We start from the raw sequence: 15,122 nt of genomic DNA, 5'->3' as shown, positions 1-15,122 counted from the left end.
AATTTAAGGGTTTTTTAAAACTTACTCGTCAAAATTATAACTAATCTACTTAGGAAACAGGTTGTTATTTAAATAAAACAGCTACCGTGTTGAACAGTTCTGGCACAATGTAAATCCAGGAATAGCGAAGTTAAAAATAAACATTTAGAAAATTAACTTTACATGTTTTTTTAGAAGTCGTTTATAAAATTTAATGTTTTGGCTTATACATATAAGTTTAATAAAAACGAAATTAAAAAATTTCAATTTTTATTTTTGGCTAGTTATTAACATTGTTCTGGCTTTATTTTTAAAATTATATTTTAGCTACAAAATAGCTAGGACTGCAACACTCCAGTGCCTAATGGTTCGGCGAATGGCATTTATTTTTGTTTATTTGTGGTAAAAACTATTAAAAACCCTAAAAAAATATAAATAATGGCTGGCGAGGTTATTGTGGATGCTTTGCCCTACATAGATCACGGCTACGATGATGTGGGCGTCAGGGAATCGGTGAGTTGATGCTTCATCTGGAGTTTCCATTATCTGCTCTTGCATCCTTAAATAATATTATATTTTTTAATGGAATCTTATTCTTTCCCAGGCCCTCGCCATGGTGGAGGAGGAATGCCGGCGATATCGCCCCACCAAGAACTACCTGGATCACCTGCCGCTGCCCGCCACCTCGCCATTTGAGACTCCTCTGATGGTCAACGAGTTCGAGCGCATCCAGAACCGCCTGCCCATGGAGACGCTCTCCATGAAGCGCTACGAACTGCCGCCGCCGCCTTCCGGCAAGCTTTCCGAGGTGTCCGCCTGGCAGGAGGCCATCGAGAACTCAATGGCCCAGCTGGAGCACCAGTGGGTGCGATCCCTTAATCTGGAACTGATGCTCGACTACGGCACGGAGGCATGGAAGTCCTACCTAGAGGTATTCACCGCCATGCAGGCAAAGGCTCAGCTACAGCTGCAGCAGCTGAAGAAGGACATCCAGGATGTCAACTGGCAGCGAAAGCAGGCGCAGACGCAGGCGGGCGAAAGATTGCGTTCCCTGGAGGCCCACTGGGTGCTGCTGGTGTCCAAAAACTACGAGATCGAAACAGAGTGCGTCGAGCTGGAGAAGCTCGTTCATGCTGCCCGGCAGAAGCTACAGAGCATTACCCCGCCACTCAGTGCCAATGACACGGCTCCCACGCCAGAGCACACGAATGGATTTGACCAGGAGGAGCAGGCCGAGAGCAACGGCAACAGTTCCACCAACAGTAACAGCAATGCCGACGAACAGGGCGATGCAGATCAGGACGGAGCAGATGGAGATCAGGATGGAGCAGTTGCAGATGGTGGCAATGAGGAGAACAAACCAGAAGACCGTGATGAAGCTTCGAATGAGTCAACGTAAATTTAGACTACTTAAATAAAAACCCAATTCATTGTGAGTAAATACATAAGACATGGCTAAAAACCGACCAAATGTTTATTTCAAAAATGTTAAATATGGTTCAATAACGCAATAGTCGATAGTCCCGACTATCAGATGTCCTTTACTCTGGTACACAATTTTAATTCGAAATGATGTGACTAGAAATACAAAGACAGGGCAATGGTTTTAGGCAATATTCAGGTAAGTAATGCCAGATGTTTTCTGGGTGTACAATGTACATAGGTTGTTAAAATTTCGGAGGTAAAAACGGCGAGTCCAGAAATCCTTCTAATTGAAGGTAAGCATCATTGTAGTTATTCAACTAAAATATAAAAATAGATTACAGATGGAGCGCAAGTTACTGAATTAATATACTCACATCATCCACGTAATATATGCCAGTCCAATTTACGCGCAATTTGAATGGGGGATGAATTTCAGGATTTCTTAGACGCCTAATACTTTTCCAGATAGCATCATAGAAACTTCTTGTTATTAAATTATCATATTTATAAAGAGAAATTGATATAAGATTGCTGCATGATTCAATAAGTTGAACACAAAAGTTGATTTCATCCTCCTCTGCGTAATGAGTCGATGTGATTTCCAGAACTTCCAGATTTTCTAATTGGGTCAGCATAATGATGAACTGTTTTTCGGCAAGACCCACTCGTAATCGAGTTAACCAATTTATTTTCGTTAGTTCCACAACATCTAAAAATTGCAGCTCCGTGTCATCTAATTGCAAACTTTGAAGACTCGATAAAATATTCAGCTCCTTAAGGAGCTCCCACATTGGAGACTTTAGTGGATTATGTATCTGTAACTCTGTCAGATTTCTTAGAAAGGTTAAGTATTTAACATCCTCCATTTGGTAGACAAAGCATTCAAGGCACCGCAGTTCTTGAAACTGGGATATCAACCTTATATCCCGAGTTGGAAGTGAGAGTAAGATCATTCTTCGCGGGGATGGCGAGGTTAAAGCCCTTAACACTTTATCGACAGCTTCACGTTCATAATCAAAGTAAATACTCAGTTCCTTTAGTTTTGGCAGATTGGCGATGAGTTCCAAGTTAAAAGGGGTTTCCATAGCAGAAGTAACCTTGAGTGAAACATTTTTATATTTGTTTTCCCAGTTTTTTTTAGTGGGTAACCCTAGCTGCAATCTTTGCAAGGAAATTATTCCAACAAGCTGGAAAATCTCTTCGGAAGTAAGTTCTGTCTTATGAATACTGAGGCTTTGAAGTACTTGATGTTTTTTTGAGGCGAGAGCATTAAAAAGGGTTCTTAAAGATCCCTTATTATGTGTGGTGATAGTTAGAGACTCGAGGTGATTTAACTCGGCCAGATGTTCTAAACTTGCGAAAGAGTGAAAACCACATTTAAGGACTTTCAGGCCTCGGACTTCGGACAGTTCTATGAGATCTTCGCAGCTAAGTTCCTCGATGTCCAGTTCCTGCAGGTTTTTTATTAGCTTAATTAGCCTTATAAAAGAACGATATTCTTTCTTTCTTTCATTATTGAATGTATTTATCCTAATTATCAGAATTTTTAAGTTACTTAAATTGGCCAATGGAGCCAAAACGTCAATATTAAAAGGAACATTGACAATGTTTAAAACTAGGTTCACATTATTATTTTTATGGATCACACTTATCTCGCACTCTTCAGTTTTAATTCTATCCACTCGGTTTGCTGTCTTCGTAATACCATTGAGTTGCATGACTTTCATGGCGATTATTTGCTTCAAATTCTGAAAGTCACTAACAATGGTAGTTAACGATCTAATAGAAGCAAGAGTACTAGCAAGTTCTAAGGATAGAGGAATCCATTGGTTTTTGATCATACGCCGTTGCGGGATATCTAATTTTCTAAGAATTTGTGGCTGTTGGCTCGCTAAGCATTGAAAAATAGTTTTCAGCATGTCTTCACTAAAATTACCAGATAAAGACAACTGCGCGACATTTAAAAGCTGGATAGTACGGGTTATGTGATTAGCAATGTTCGAAAGGCATGTATCAGCTACTTCTCTATCACTAGGAAATTGTAGATTTACAACCAGTTTCTCATGTTCCTCGATAAATTGAATATTTAAGCGAAAAAAATCTTTTTTTTCAATTTGTAACGAAAAATTCCTTACCACATTGATTAAATGGTCCATTAAAATTATTTGACCCGGCTTAGCGTACAATTTGATTTTACTGGGGGTACTCAGATGTGCCAAATAAGCTATGTCACTGAAGCCACACCAAAGGTCTGATAATGACTCGATTTTCATCACCGTCTCCGTCTCTTCAATAGTGAGCAAAGTGTTGGGAATATCCAATTTCCTGAGACTCATATTTTTGAAACCTTGAAACAACTTTTTAAGGGTTCCCTCTGTGTGGTTTCCCCTTAGTTCCAGTATAGTAAGTTTGGGCAATTTTGACAACGCAGCATACTCTGATGCGTCGGCCTTCATCGTTAATCGCAGATGAACCAATTGGTTACAGTATGGCAAAATATCTGTAAACCTGCCATATAATTCGGTACTGGTGAATGAAATGAACTCTAAGTGAGGATTTGATCGGCACAACTGTACCAAGTCTTCGGCATCCATTCGAACATTGAGAGAGAGCGACGTTAATTCACCCAGCTGCGGCACATTTTCGAAGCTATAGCCTGTAAACTAAGAGTTCAGATCACAATAGTTATATACTATTTGCGGAGAATCTCACCATGACAGTGAATTAAAAGTCGCTCAAGAGTGTTTTTGTGTCTAATGACATTCATCAGGGCCTGCATCCTTTTCAAATGTTCGGGGTAAAATTTCTTTGGTTGGTATATCAATTTAAAACCGTTTATTCTTTTATTTTCCTTGATCGCATTTACATGTAATGCCCAATATATTTCCTTATCCCTTTTAGGAAGGTTTTGCAATAAGTCATATATTTCTACCAAATCTATTGTAATAGACTCAGTGTCTGCTAAAAAGGCAAACTCAATATGAAGATCCTTGTAAAGGACCCGGTTCCACTTCTGAAAATCTTCGACGAATCTCTTGAAGCTGATTGCAAAATAAATAAGATCCCAGTAATTCACTTGGGAACGACTATTTTGTGAGTCATGTTCCAACTCGCAGTTATTTTTGATTTGTCGGAATATTTCGTATAAACAATAATTATTGAGATTAAGTATCGTAGTTGCGCTCATATTTGCATTTTTCAGTCACAAATTCACAAGCGATTGTACAAATTTTCAACAAATTACTGTTTCTTTTGTCGACTTTACTCTTTTACTCTTATCAGGAAAGATTATACAAAAATAAAGGAAGAAAACACGTACATATAGGGGATTCCCAAAAACTGTTGACTTGTCAAATTACCCAGGGATACAAAGGAATAAAACTTGGGAACTAACTCTTTTCATAACTTTTTAAGCCAAACAAACCATATTTAAAATTAATAAATTATAAATATTTAAAAAAAATAGCTAGATAGAAGTATGGCAGTGTTTTAAAGTTTTAAGGCATTACCCTACATTATGGCTTGTTTGGAAAACGAAAGAGGAATTTTCAATGTTCGAGCCACGGTCACACTACTTGGATGTTTACTTTTTTTTGCTTGAATATTTAGTGAAAATAACCGAGTAGTATTTAATTAAGAAGGAATGGCCCACTATAAGGGTGCCGCCAGCGAGGCGGGCCGTGCCGCCCAGCTGATGAAGAAGCGCGAGATCCAGCAGCAGGAGATCGAGTTCCGCAAGAAGAAGATCGAGGAGGAGCTGAAGCTGGACAAGATTGAGAACAAGTTTGCCACCCACTACGATGCCGTGGAGCAGCAGCTCAAGTCCTCGACCATCGGCCTGGTCACCCTGGACGAGATGAAGGCCAAGCAGGAGGACATAGTGCGGGAACGGGAGAAGAAACTGGCACAGAAAAAGGATGAAAAGGATCGGGAGAAGCAGCGCGCCTTGGAGGCCATTCAGGCGGAGAAGAACAAACAGAAGCGGCAGATCCAAGCGCTCTCCTTTAACCTGGATGAGGACGAGGAGGAGGAAGACGACGACCAGGAGGACGAGCAGCCCAAGATAAAGGAGGAGGAGAAGCCCAAGGTCAAGCCCAAGTGGACGGAGTTGCAGGACGACATAGTGCCCATAAAGAAGAAGAAAATATGCAAAAATCCCGACGTGGACACCTCCTTTTTACCAGATCGCGAGCGCGAGGAGCAGGAGAACAGACTGCGCGAGCAACTGCGCCAGGAATGGGTTATGCAGCAGGCGGAGCTCAAGGACGAGGACATCTCCATTACGTTCAGCTACTGGGATGGCTCCGGCCATCGTCGCAACGTCCTGATGAAGAAGGGCAACTCCATCTATCAGTTTCTGCAAAAGTGCCTGGAGCTGCTGCGCAAGGAGTTCATCGAACTGAAGACGGTGATGGCCGACCAGCTGATGTATGTCAAGGAGGATCTGATCCTGCCGCACCACTACTCCTTCTACGACTTCATTGTGACCAAGGCTCGCGGCAAATCCGGCCCGCTCTTCACGTTCGACGTTCACGACGACGTGCGCATGATCAGCGACGCCTCCGTGGAGAAGGAAGAGTCGCATGCGGGCAAGGTGCTCCTCCGCTCCTGGTACGAACGCAACAAGCACATTTTCCCCGCCAGCCGATGGGAGCCCTACGATCCCACCAAGTCCTACGACAAGTACACCATCAAGGATAAGGATAAGAGCAAAAAGTAGGGCTTTACTGACTGGACGGATTTTCTACCATAATTGTACATCATTGGTTCAAAACGAAGTAATTAATGAATAAACATTCATCAGTTTAAATAAAAAATATTCTGTTTAGGAAAAATATAAATAAAATCGATTGCTTTATGTTTTAAAAACGGATTTGGAAACCATAAAGCGTATCCTATACAAACGTTTCATATATTTGTTTATTTGAATTTAGTCCGAATTCAGCGGAGATCTGTTTTTCTGGCACACCTAATAATATTTGTTTAAATGCAGAAATTCATGGACTTTCAATGAGAATTTTGTTGGAAAATATATCTGGAATACCCTTGATATTTTGAAATTCTTACAGATTCTAGTTTTAAACTAACAGGACTGTTAGTTAACATCCTGTTGCGCATAACAGCACACTTAGTGAAATATCAGCTTTTTTTTTTAGGAAAATCTTTAGTTTTAAAATTTTGGTATTTGAAGTCAAAATATATTTATATCTTAACACTCAATGTCAAACATTAGTAGTTCAAATAAATATTTTTTTAGCGTATGAATTCAAAAAAGTAAAATATAGCTGGAAAAAAGCTAAACCAGCAACACTACTGACAACACACAATTTTTTTGCGCCTGCAAAAACTGCGCGTCCTTACATTTTAAGCGAAATATTAGCAGAAATAATAGATCATAAATATCGCGATAGATATGTGTATACCTGCAAGGAATAGCTATCGATCAGCTGACACTTGATTGCATCCGGATGGCCCACCACAAGATGAACATCCATTACGGGGCGGCGAAGAACGCCGGTCGAACGGTGTCCACCGGGAGCAACACTCGTCCCGCTTCCGTCCGCATAGTTAAGCCCATCCAAGTCTACGAGCTGCCCGAATACGTGTGCGTGGAGACCAAGTGGGTGACGAGGAGGTACGCGATGGAGAACGCCATACCGGTGAACGGGCTCCACGACCCGATTACCAATGGTTCGCTTGCGGATGCCCTCCCGAAATCCGCACAGCAGGATAAGCTGAACGAATCCACTGGGATGTTTGCCAGTGAGGCCACGGTTCCACGCAGAGAGCGCGCCATCCAAACGAAGGAGCCGAGCACCAAGGACGTGGGCATTCAGTGCCGCCGCGACTCGGTGGAGTGGAACCTGCCCGAGGAGCAGCCCAAGGAGGCTGCGGAGGCCAACGACTACGCCCGATTCCTCACCTATGTCAGCGAGAACACCAGCATGTTTCCCAACGGAATGCTAGAGTGCCAGATCTGCGGCGACATAGCCAACACTTTGCTGGAGCATCAGTCGCACATGACGGCCCACTTTGGACCCAGTGCGCTGTGCTTCAGTTGTGGCCAAAAGCTGGACCACGAGCGCCTCCTGAAGCGTCACAATTTCAGTTGCCCCGCCCGGGCGCCCAGGAAGGCCACAATGCTCTTCAAGTGCCCACATCCGCTTTGCAATGCCATGTGCCACTCGAAGATGCAGCTGCTGCAACACCTGATAAAACACAGCAGCAGGAAGTGCTACAGATGCCTCCAGTGCAGGCGTTTCTTTAAGACAACCACCTCCTTTCTAATCCATCGACATAGGCAGCAGAAGTGTTCCAAAGCGAAAGTGCTCGTGCTCTTCCGGAGACACAATGGACTGCCCAAGGCCCGAAGTGATCCCACACGTTGCCCCGTTTGCCTGAAGCGTTTCAGCAGCGAGAGAGTTTGCCTGCGGCACCGAAGGAGGTGCATTCTCGGCCATCACCGTCAGCTTTCCAAGGTCCTCTTCAAGGAGCTATGAGCGGCGCATACAAATCTTTGACCTAGCTGGTATTTATTAGTATATAGAAATCAATAACAATAAAGCGAAAAGATCCTACGAGGCCTGAACCCCGTGGGCCTTCTTCAAACCCTGGAACAGCAATAGTTTCTCCCGGTTGACTTCCTTGAGGGTCTGCACCGCCAGCTCCAGTTGCACCTTCTTCAGCGAGTGTTCGCTGGCAATGTACTGCTCAATGAACTTCAAACTGATCTCATCGGCGGCGAAATCTGGCTCCGTTTTGCCAATGGCCGTGTGGATTTCCTGCTCAATGTTCTGCTTATCATCCTGTCGTCGGAAGACGCTCCTTAGCTCCGCCAGCGCAAGCTCCGCCGGCGTTCGGTGCAGCTTGTCCAGTTCAGTCAGGGTAGCCTGGTAATTTACGGGGATTTTGTGTACCTTGTAGCTCAAGGCAATCAGCTCTACGGCATTGTGCAGGTAGTCGCGGCGGATCATGTCGTACAGCAGATCGTCGATGCAGCGGTGCCAGGCGTAGAAGAAGGCCATGGGTCCAAAGTGACGGGTGGAGCGCAAAAGTTCGAACTGCTTGGACTCGTTGAGATGCTCGAAGACGCGCGCCGAAATATTATGGAACTCCGGCTCATGGGGCTCGTACTGCACCAGCAGGCGGTCCAGCACAAACTCGTACTTGTGCTCCGCCAGGCACTTGGACAGCAGCTCCTCCAGGGCGAACATGCGAGGAGTATACGACTGGCGACCTTCCAGGGGGAAATACAGCTGGTTCATTCGCTTGGTGGTGTCCAGAGTGGCGTGGGCCAGAGTTCCGTCCGTCTCCCGGACGAATACCTTGCGCTCCGACTGCCTTCGGCCGAAAGTGATGTCCGTGAACACGTACTTGGTGCTGGCGAAGTCCTTGAGCGCCGGATCCTTGGCTATCACCCGCTCCACGTCCTTTTTGATCTGCACTACTGGTGGCATTTGGAGCATGTGCTGGGCCCGGACAACCATGTCCTGGAACTCGTTGTCCAGCTGCTCGTTGGTCATGAACTTGGTTTCGCTGCTGTTGTCCGGCACCGTCCGCTTGCGATACACCTTGTCCAAGTTCAGTTGCGTCATGGACTGGAGCAGTCGCTGGGTCTCGGCATCCGTGAACAGCGGCTGCGGATCCCGCTCATACTGCAGGGCCGAGGGTTTGGTGGGCGCCGAGGACACCTGGCGGATGGCATGCCGCACTCCTTGGAGGCCATTCAGCTGGCGAAGGTGCCGCAGCAGGTGCATTTTCAGTCAAAAAATCCGGCACAAAAATACACGAGACGAGGCGGTCAAGAAATATGTGATGGCAGAGCGACGTTTTCCAACACTGATTGCTAGTGATGGTAATCAAATAAAAAGACCTCTTAACGAGGTAAAAAACTAGTGACGATCGCACCTTCAACATTTAAAAGTTCTGAAATCAGCATTTGTGACGAAAAATTATTACACTCGTCATTAAATACACTTTTTAAAACTTTCTCAATTGTACGCCGAGCATACTATTCCAGCCTTATTCCCTTCACACGAATTTTCTATTGTGACCCTCCATTACCGGCGGCCCCTGGCAAACATTCGTTATTATTTGTTTTTCACGAAGTACAAAAGTATGCAACATTTTTAGAATTAAAATAACAGTATTTTTTGAAGTGTTCCAATTCTTGTAGTATAGTAAAAAAAACCTTAAAATCAAGAGAGAACGCTTTAGACGAATACTTTGACTAACAGATACCCTTTTACTTAATCAGTAACGTGTATAATTACGGGGTATAAAGGATTATGCATAAGAAAGTACGCCCGTTAATATTTTATAGACAGCTAGCCGCTCAGAGATTTCGTGCTAATCAAAAGAATCTCAAGTTATTCTCTATAAATTTGCACTCTCTCTAAGTTAGAGCCTCTAACTTACATGCTCAAAAACCTTTTTATTCCGCTCCATCGTCGAATTTGCAGCATTCGGTGTTTGCTCTCCGTTGTGTTCAGAGGTGTAAGTAAATGGAAAATACATTGTAGAATGGTATATGGGCAAAAAATTATTTTGTGAATATTAGAGATTAAGAACCAGATGGTAATTTTGTGAAATTGTTATATGTGTTAATAAGTTGTAACTCCACTGTTTACTGCATACATTTCAAGCAATGTATATGTATGACTTTATTACGCTTTTGCGATTATCATATAATTAATACAGCGATGTAATTAATTCCGGAATAGTGCTCATTAAAATATGATTGTGACCTGACTATCAATTTTAACTAATTGTCAGTTACCCAGATTTTTTTCCATTACAATATTTAATTTTGCTCTAATTTTTTAGTTATTGAGTATCAAGGGTTTAATATTGTTGATAAGAACTGTTCTGTTTGACAAATTTATTTGGTAGATAATGACTAGAATTTTTTTCTATTTACCTTTTGAGTTTATTGACCTCAACAGTATAAGGTATGAAATTGAATGGTATACCTAGAAAACAAGTTTTGCTAATATATTTTTCTTGTATAGCACGGAAGAAGATATTAACTTGCAAAATATTAAAACGTATCCATCTCTCAATAGTATTCTGCTTAGGATAATTGTAATTCATTTAAATAAACAATTATATTATATCAACTTCAGATTCGACTATGAAGTGGCTTTTGTTATTATGCGGGGCACTAAGCCTGAGTTTAACAACGGCGGGTTCCAGCTACAACTTCTTCCGTCTACCGACGGCTCTTCGACCCCAAAAGTACGACCTGCGCATCCTGACAATATTGGAAGATCTTGAGGATCTTCGTTTCAACGGAACTGTGAAAATTCAAATCGAAGCCCTGCAGAACACCAATAACATAACGCTTCACTCGAAGGATCTGGCTATCAACGATACCCAAATTACTCTTCGCCAAATTAGCGGCGAAGGCAATCCGGATAACTGCATTACCTCTACCGAAATAAATCCCACCCACGACTTTTATATTCTCAACACCTGCCAAGAACTCTTAAGTGGCCATGTCTACGAGCTGATTTTGCCCTTTTCAGCGAAATTACAAGAACAGTTGGCTGGCTATTACCGAAGTTCCTACGAGGATCCTGTGGCCAATGAGACCAGGTTAGATGGGATTAAATGTTGACTTAAAGAAATATATGCGATCTTTTTATTTTCTTGCAGATGGATCTCCATTACCCAATTCGAACCGGCTTCGGCTCGACTGGCATTTCCCTGCTTCGATGAGCCTGGCTATAAAGCACCCTTTGCGATCACCTTGGGCTATCACAAGAAGCTCACTGGACTCAGCAATATGCCCGTGAAGGAAACAAAGCCACAGTATATTATAATTTATATATATATATATAACATATTCATTTGTGATTCCTGTCTTTCAGTGAGTCGCTTCCCGATTACGTATGGACCCAGTTCCAGGAGTCATTGCCAATGTCGACCTACCTGGTAGCGTATTCCATAAACGATTTCTCCCATAAGCCATCAACTTTACCGAGTGGCACTCTTTTCCGCACTTGGGCCAGACCTAATGCCATCGATCAGTGTGATTATGCCGCTGAGTTTGGACCAAAAGTACTGCAATACTATGAACAATTGTTCGGAATCAAGTTTCCGCTTCCGAAGGTCGATCAGATCGCCGTACCCGACTTTAGTGCGGGTGCCATGGAGAACTGGGGTCTGGTCACCTACTCGGAGAGTTTACTTCTGTACTCCGCTGAGTATTCCTCGCAGGAAGACAAACAGGAGCTGGCGAATACAGTTGCCCATGAATTGGCACATCAGTGGTTTGGAAATTTTGTCACCATGAATTGGTGGAATGATCTTTGGCTCAACGAGGGATTCGCCACTTATGTGGCTAGCTTGGGCCTGGAGAACATCCATCCGGAATGGCGATCCATGCAGTTGGAGTCGGTGTCCAACATGCTAACCATTTTCCGAAGGGACTCCTTGGAAAGTAGCCATCCCATTTCGAGACCCATTGAAATGGTCTCGCAGATTTCCGAGAGCTTCGATGATATCTCGTACGAGAAAGGATCTTCAGTTCTGCGCATGATGCACTTGTTCCTGGGAGAAGAGTCATTCCGGACTGGCCTGAAATCGTATCTGGAAAGATACGCTTATAAGAATGCGGAGCAGGATAATCTTTGGGAATCACTTACTCAAGCAGCCCATAAAATTGGTGCTCTACCAAAGGACTATGAACTTAAGATAATCATGGACTCGTGGACCCTGCAAACTGGGTAGGTTTCAACATTAAAGTAAAAGAAAAAAGGAAAAAAACATATTTAAATTTTTTAGATATCCCGTAATCAACGTAACACGTGACTATACGACAAGGACTGCGAAACTCACACAGGAACGCTACCTTCTAAATAGCAATGCATCTGGGATACACCGAAATGGATGCTGGTGGATTCCACTGACCTACACGACCCAGGAGGAAAAGGACTTTAACAACACGGCACCCCAGACGTGGATGGAGTGCAGCGAGTCAGGCGACAGTCTCCCAAAGACAATTAAGGATCTGCCTGGACCAGATCAGTGGGTGATCTTCAACAACCAGCTGTCATCGCCTTATAAGGTCAACTACGATGCCCAGAACTGGAAACTCTTGATCGATACTTTGAACAGCGATGAGTACGATACCATCCACGTGGTAAATAGGGCCCAGCTTATAGATGATATCTCGTACTTCGCTTGGACGGGAGAGCAGGACTACGATGTCGCACTTAAATTGATTAGTTATGTGGAAAGGGAACGGGAGCTCCTTCCCTGGAAATCGGTTTTTGACAATTTAAAGGCTGTAAATGGCATTTTCCGACAAACGCCAAACTTTAAGTTTTTCAAGGTGTGTATGTTTTTCATGAGAAGGTATTTCCCCCAACTGCAAGCTTTTATCAACAGCGCTACATAAGGAAGCTGATTACCCCGATATACGAGGATCTCAACGGAATCAACGATACAAATCCTGCAATTCAACAGCCGGATCAGATCCTTTTGAAGACGATGGTGGCGAACTGGGCGTGCTCGTACCAGGTATCCGATTGCGTAACCCAGTCGCTATCATACTTCCGCAGTTGGCAATCGGAGGCTAATCCCGACGAGAATAATCCAGTGCCCATCGCCTTTCGTAGCATCGTGTACTGCACTTCTATTGAGCATGGAACTGACGAGGATTGGGAGTTCCTATGGACGCGGTATCAGAAGGCAAATGTGGCGACCGAAAAGGAAACCATCATGGATTCTCTGGCTTGTTCGCTGGAGGTGTGGCAACTGCAGCGTTATCTAGGGAGGATTTTCGATGCAAAGGGAGCCATTCGAAAGCAGGATTCAGCCGGGGTTTTCCAATCAATTGCCTCCACCAATATAGGCTTTCTGTTGGCCAAAAAGTACTTGATGGAAAATGTGGACTCAATCTCCGAGTTGTAAGTAAAGCTTATTTATTTTCTATTGTTCTAAGAAAGATTTATAACTACCATTTTTCTTTTGTTTTTAGCTACCATCCTCAATCTGAGTACATGGCTGAGTTTTTAGCGCCGCTTTCCGAACAAATCTTTACCAGGAAGGACTACAATGAGTTTAAAACCTTTATCGTAAATTCTAAAAAAGTGTTCAAGGACGTAGAACAGGCAACTAGTCAAGCTTTGGAGATAATACTGACCAACGTGCAATGGAAGGAGCGAAATTATGAAAAATTCACCCTTGCTCTTCAAAAGCTTCTGAACACTTTCTAGCCTTATTGTTAAGATTACAATGTATAATATAAGAAACCTCTTTATTAAAGCGTTAACTTCATATTTGGCCAACTATCTTTTCCTAGTTAATGTTTAGTCGAGTTGTGATTAGCACTAGTATTATAGGTTATCGGATCGCCAAGTAATTCTATTTACTTAATTCAATTCAATTTATTTCAGGGAAGTGATCCATGATAACAATATTAATTGCTCAACTAATCTCACTTTTTCCTCTCTTTACGCAAGGCGCTCATAAAATATTTAAATGGTGTCTAACGTTACATTTTTCACATTCAGTCCTCGTACTCTGTTGCATTAGGAAGTCTATTAAGCGTTCAGAATAAAGTTGTACGGGTAAAAAATATAACTTTTTGCGAAACAACATAACTAATAATTAATAATAAGTTAAATATTCTTTAAAAGGGAAAAATAACGTTGTGGCAGGGATTTTCATACATTTATAGCACACATTTGTAGTAATTTTTTTATTATATATATTTGATTTTCATTGATGCTGGGTTTAAATCCGATTACGCCCTTTTCTTTTCGTATACTTTCTTTGTAAAAAATATTACCTAATTTGATTATTTTCTAAGTTCATAGACTCAGCGTGTGTAAGAGATAAGCTTATAGTTATTTCAATTAATATGATTTTAAAATCACCTAGATGTGTGCCCATATTTTGTTGACCGATTAGTTAACTGACAGGGTCCCTATTTAAAATAATAATCATATCCTTAAAATTATCATCCAAGAATCGACTATGAAGTGGTCTTTACTACTGGTAGTCACCCTTACCTTGGGTTTAACCAAGGCTGATTCTAGCTATAACCACTATCGCCTGCCAGTGGCTCTTTGGCCGCAGAAGTATGACTTGCGCAACCCAACTCGGCTGGAAAATCCTGAGGAGTTTCGCTTTAACGGAACAGTGAAAATCCAAATTGAAGCCCTGCTGAATGCCAACAACATAACGCTTCATTCAAAAGGACTGGACATCGATGAGTCCCAGATCACTCTTCGTCAAATTAGCGGAGGAAGGAAGAAGTCTAACTGCGTAACATCCAGGGAGGTGAGCCCGACCTACGACTTCTATATTCTCAACACCTGTAGCGACCTGGGCATGCCAGCACCAGGTACCCGACTGTGTGCCCCAATCTTTGGCCTACTTCCGCAGCTGGCGATCGGCAGCCAATCCTGACGAGAAGAATCCGGTGCCCAAAGATGTACGAAGCATCGTTTATTGCGCCGCCATAAAGTATGGATCCGATGAGGATTGGGAGTTTCTCTGGACGCGGTACCAAAAGAGCAATGTGGCAACCGAAACGTTGTCAATTATCGATGCTCTATCTTGCTCACGGGAGGTGTGGTTGCTGCAGCGTTTGCTAGAGATGATCTTCGACTCGAAGTCAGTCATTCGGAAGCATGAATCGGCATGGGCTTTCCAAACGGTTTATCATAAGAGCTTTGCATCCTTACATCCAGAATTAAGGACCA

The 15,122-nt window shown here is 42.9% G+C and overlaps 5 protein-coding genes and 1 long non-coding RNA gene across 7 annotated transcripts; 4 read left to right on the top strand and 2 right to left on the bottom strand.

The window, feature by feature from the left end:
* The first annotated feature begins 333 nt into the window (after positions 1-333).
* Positions 334-1,441, top strand: BCAS2 (BCAS2 pre-mRNA processing factor). Its single transcript, XM_017143345.3, has 2 exons — positions 334-492; positions 584-1,441. The coding sequence occupies exons 1-2, from the start codon at positions 418-420 to the stop codon at positions 1,376-1,378; spliced, it is 870 nt and encodes a 289-aa protein (XP_016998834.2). The 5' UTR covers positions 334-417; the 3' UTR covers positions 1,379-1,441.
* Positions 1,442-1,579: 138 nt separating this feature from the next.
* LOC138913452 (uncharacterized) lies at positions 1,580-4,131 on the bottom strand. The gene is made up of 3 exons (XR_011419207.1): positions 3,540-4,131; positions 1,779-3,152; positions 1,580-1,721 (listed from the first exon to the last, which is right to left on the bottom strand). It is a non-coding gene; the product is annotated as an uncharacterized lncRNA (long non-coding RNA).
* An 810-nt stretch (positions 4,132-4,941) lies between these two features.
* Positions 4,942-6,192, top strand: LOC108058694 (protein FAM50 homolog). The gene has a single exon (XM_017143610.3). It carries the CDS (start codon positions 5,048-5,050, stop codon positions 6,122-6,124), a length of 1,077 nt encoding a protein of 358 aa, XP_016999099.2. The 5' UTR covers positions 4,942-5,047; the 3' UTR covers positions 6,125-6,192.
* Positions 6,193-6,696: 504 nt separating this feature from the next.
* Positions 6,697-8,021, top strand: Boh1 (Buddy of Hmr 1). Its single transcript, XM_017143611.3, has one exon. It carries the CDS (start codon positions 6,873-6,875, stop codon positions 7,902-7,904), a length of 1,032 nt encoding a protein of 343 aa, XP_016999100.2. The 5' UTR covers positions 6,697-6,872; the 3' UTR covers positions 7,905-8,021.
* Positions 7,919-9,246, bottom strand: mRpS22 (mitochondrial ribosomal protein S22). Its single transcript, XM_017143609.3, has one exon. The coding sequence runs from the start codon at positions 9,159-9,161 to the stop codon at positions 7,980-7,982; it is 1,182 nt and encodes a 393-aa protein (XP_016999098.2). The 5' UTR covers positions 9,162-9,246; the 3' UTR covers positions 7,919-7,979.
* Positions 9,247-9,879: 633 nt separating this feature from the next.
* Positions 9,880-13,677, top strand: LOC108058561 (aminopeptidase N). 2 transcript variants are annotated; one of them, XM_044395660.2, is made up of 7 exons: positions 9,880-9,900; positions 10,530-11,001; positions 11,062-11,217; positions 11,277-12,134; positions 12,193-12,742; positions 12,799-13,319; positions 13,391-13,677. In XM_044395660.2, exons 2-7 carry the CDS (start codon positions 10,538-10,540, stop codon positions 13,626-13,628), a joined length of 2,787 nt encoding a protein of 928 aa, XP_044251595.1. In that variant the 5' UTR covers positions 9,880-9,900; positions 10,530-10,537; the 3' UTR covers positions 13,629-13,677. The 2 variants fall into 2 exon arrangements, with proteins under 2 accessions (XP_044251595.1, XP_070073542.1); XM_070217441.1 differs by lacking the exon at positions 9,880-9,900 and adding an exon at positions 9,927-10,017.
* Positions 13,678-15,122: the final 1,445 nt, after the last annotated feature.

The sequence above is a fragment of the Drosophila takahashii genome, chromosome 3R, assembly GCF_030179915.1.
Source record: "Drosophila takahashii strain IR98-3 E-12201 chromosome 3R, DtakHiC1v2, whole genome shotgun sequence".
Taxonomy (NCBI): domain Eukaryota; kingdom Metazoa; phylum Arthropoda; class Insecta; order Diptera; family Drosophilidae; genus Drosophila; species Drosophila takahashii.
Note: the sequence above shows the minus strand (reverse complement) of the source record. Positions and strands in the feature narration are given on the sequence as shown.

Coding starts and splice junctions, on each gene's coding strand:
- BCAS2 (XM_017143345.3), top strand. CDS start 418: ATGGCTGGCGAGGTTATTGTGGATGCTTTGCCCTACATAGATCACGGC. Junction 493..583: donor ATGTGGGCGTCAGGGAATCG/GTGAGTTGATGC, acceptor ATTCTTTCCCAG/GCCCTCGCCATGGTGGAGGA.
- LOC108058694 (XM_017143610.3), top strand. CDS start 5,048: ATGGCCCACTATAAGGGTGCCGCCAGCGAGGCGGGCCGTGCCGCCCAG.
- Boh1 (XM_017143611.3), top strand. CDS start 6,873: ATGGCCCACCACAAGATGAACATCCATTACGGGGCGGCGAAGAACGCC.
- mRpS22 (XM_017143609.3), bottom strand. CDS start 9,161: ATGCACCTGCTGCGGCACCTTCGCCAGCTGAATGGCCTCCAAGGAGTG.
- LOC108058561 (XM_044395660.2), top strand. CDS start 10,538: ATGAAGTGGCTTTTGTTATTATGCGGGGCACTAAGCCTGAGTTTAACA. Junction 11,002..11,061: donor CCTGTGGCCAATGAGACCAG/GTTAGATGGGAT, acceptor ATTTTCTTGCAG/ATGGATCTCCATTACCCAAT. Junction 11,218..11,276: donor GTGAAGGAAACAAAGCCACA/GTATATTATAAT, acceptor CCTGTCTTTCAG/TGAGTCGCTTCCCGATTACG.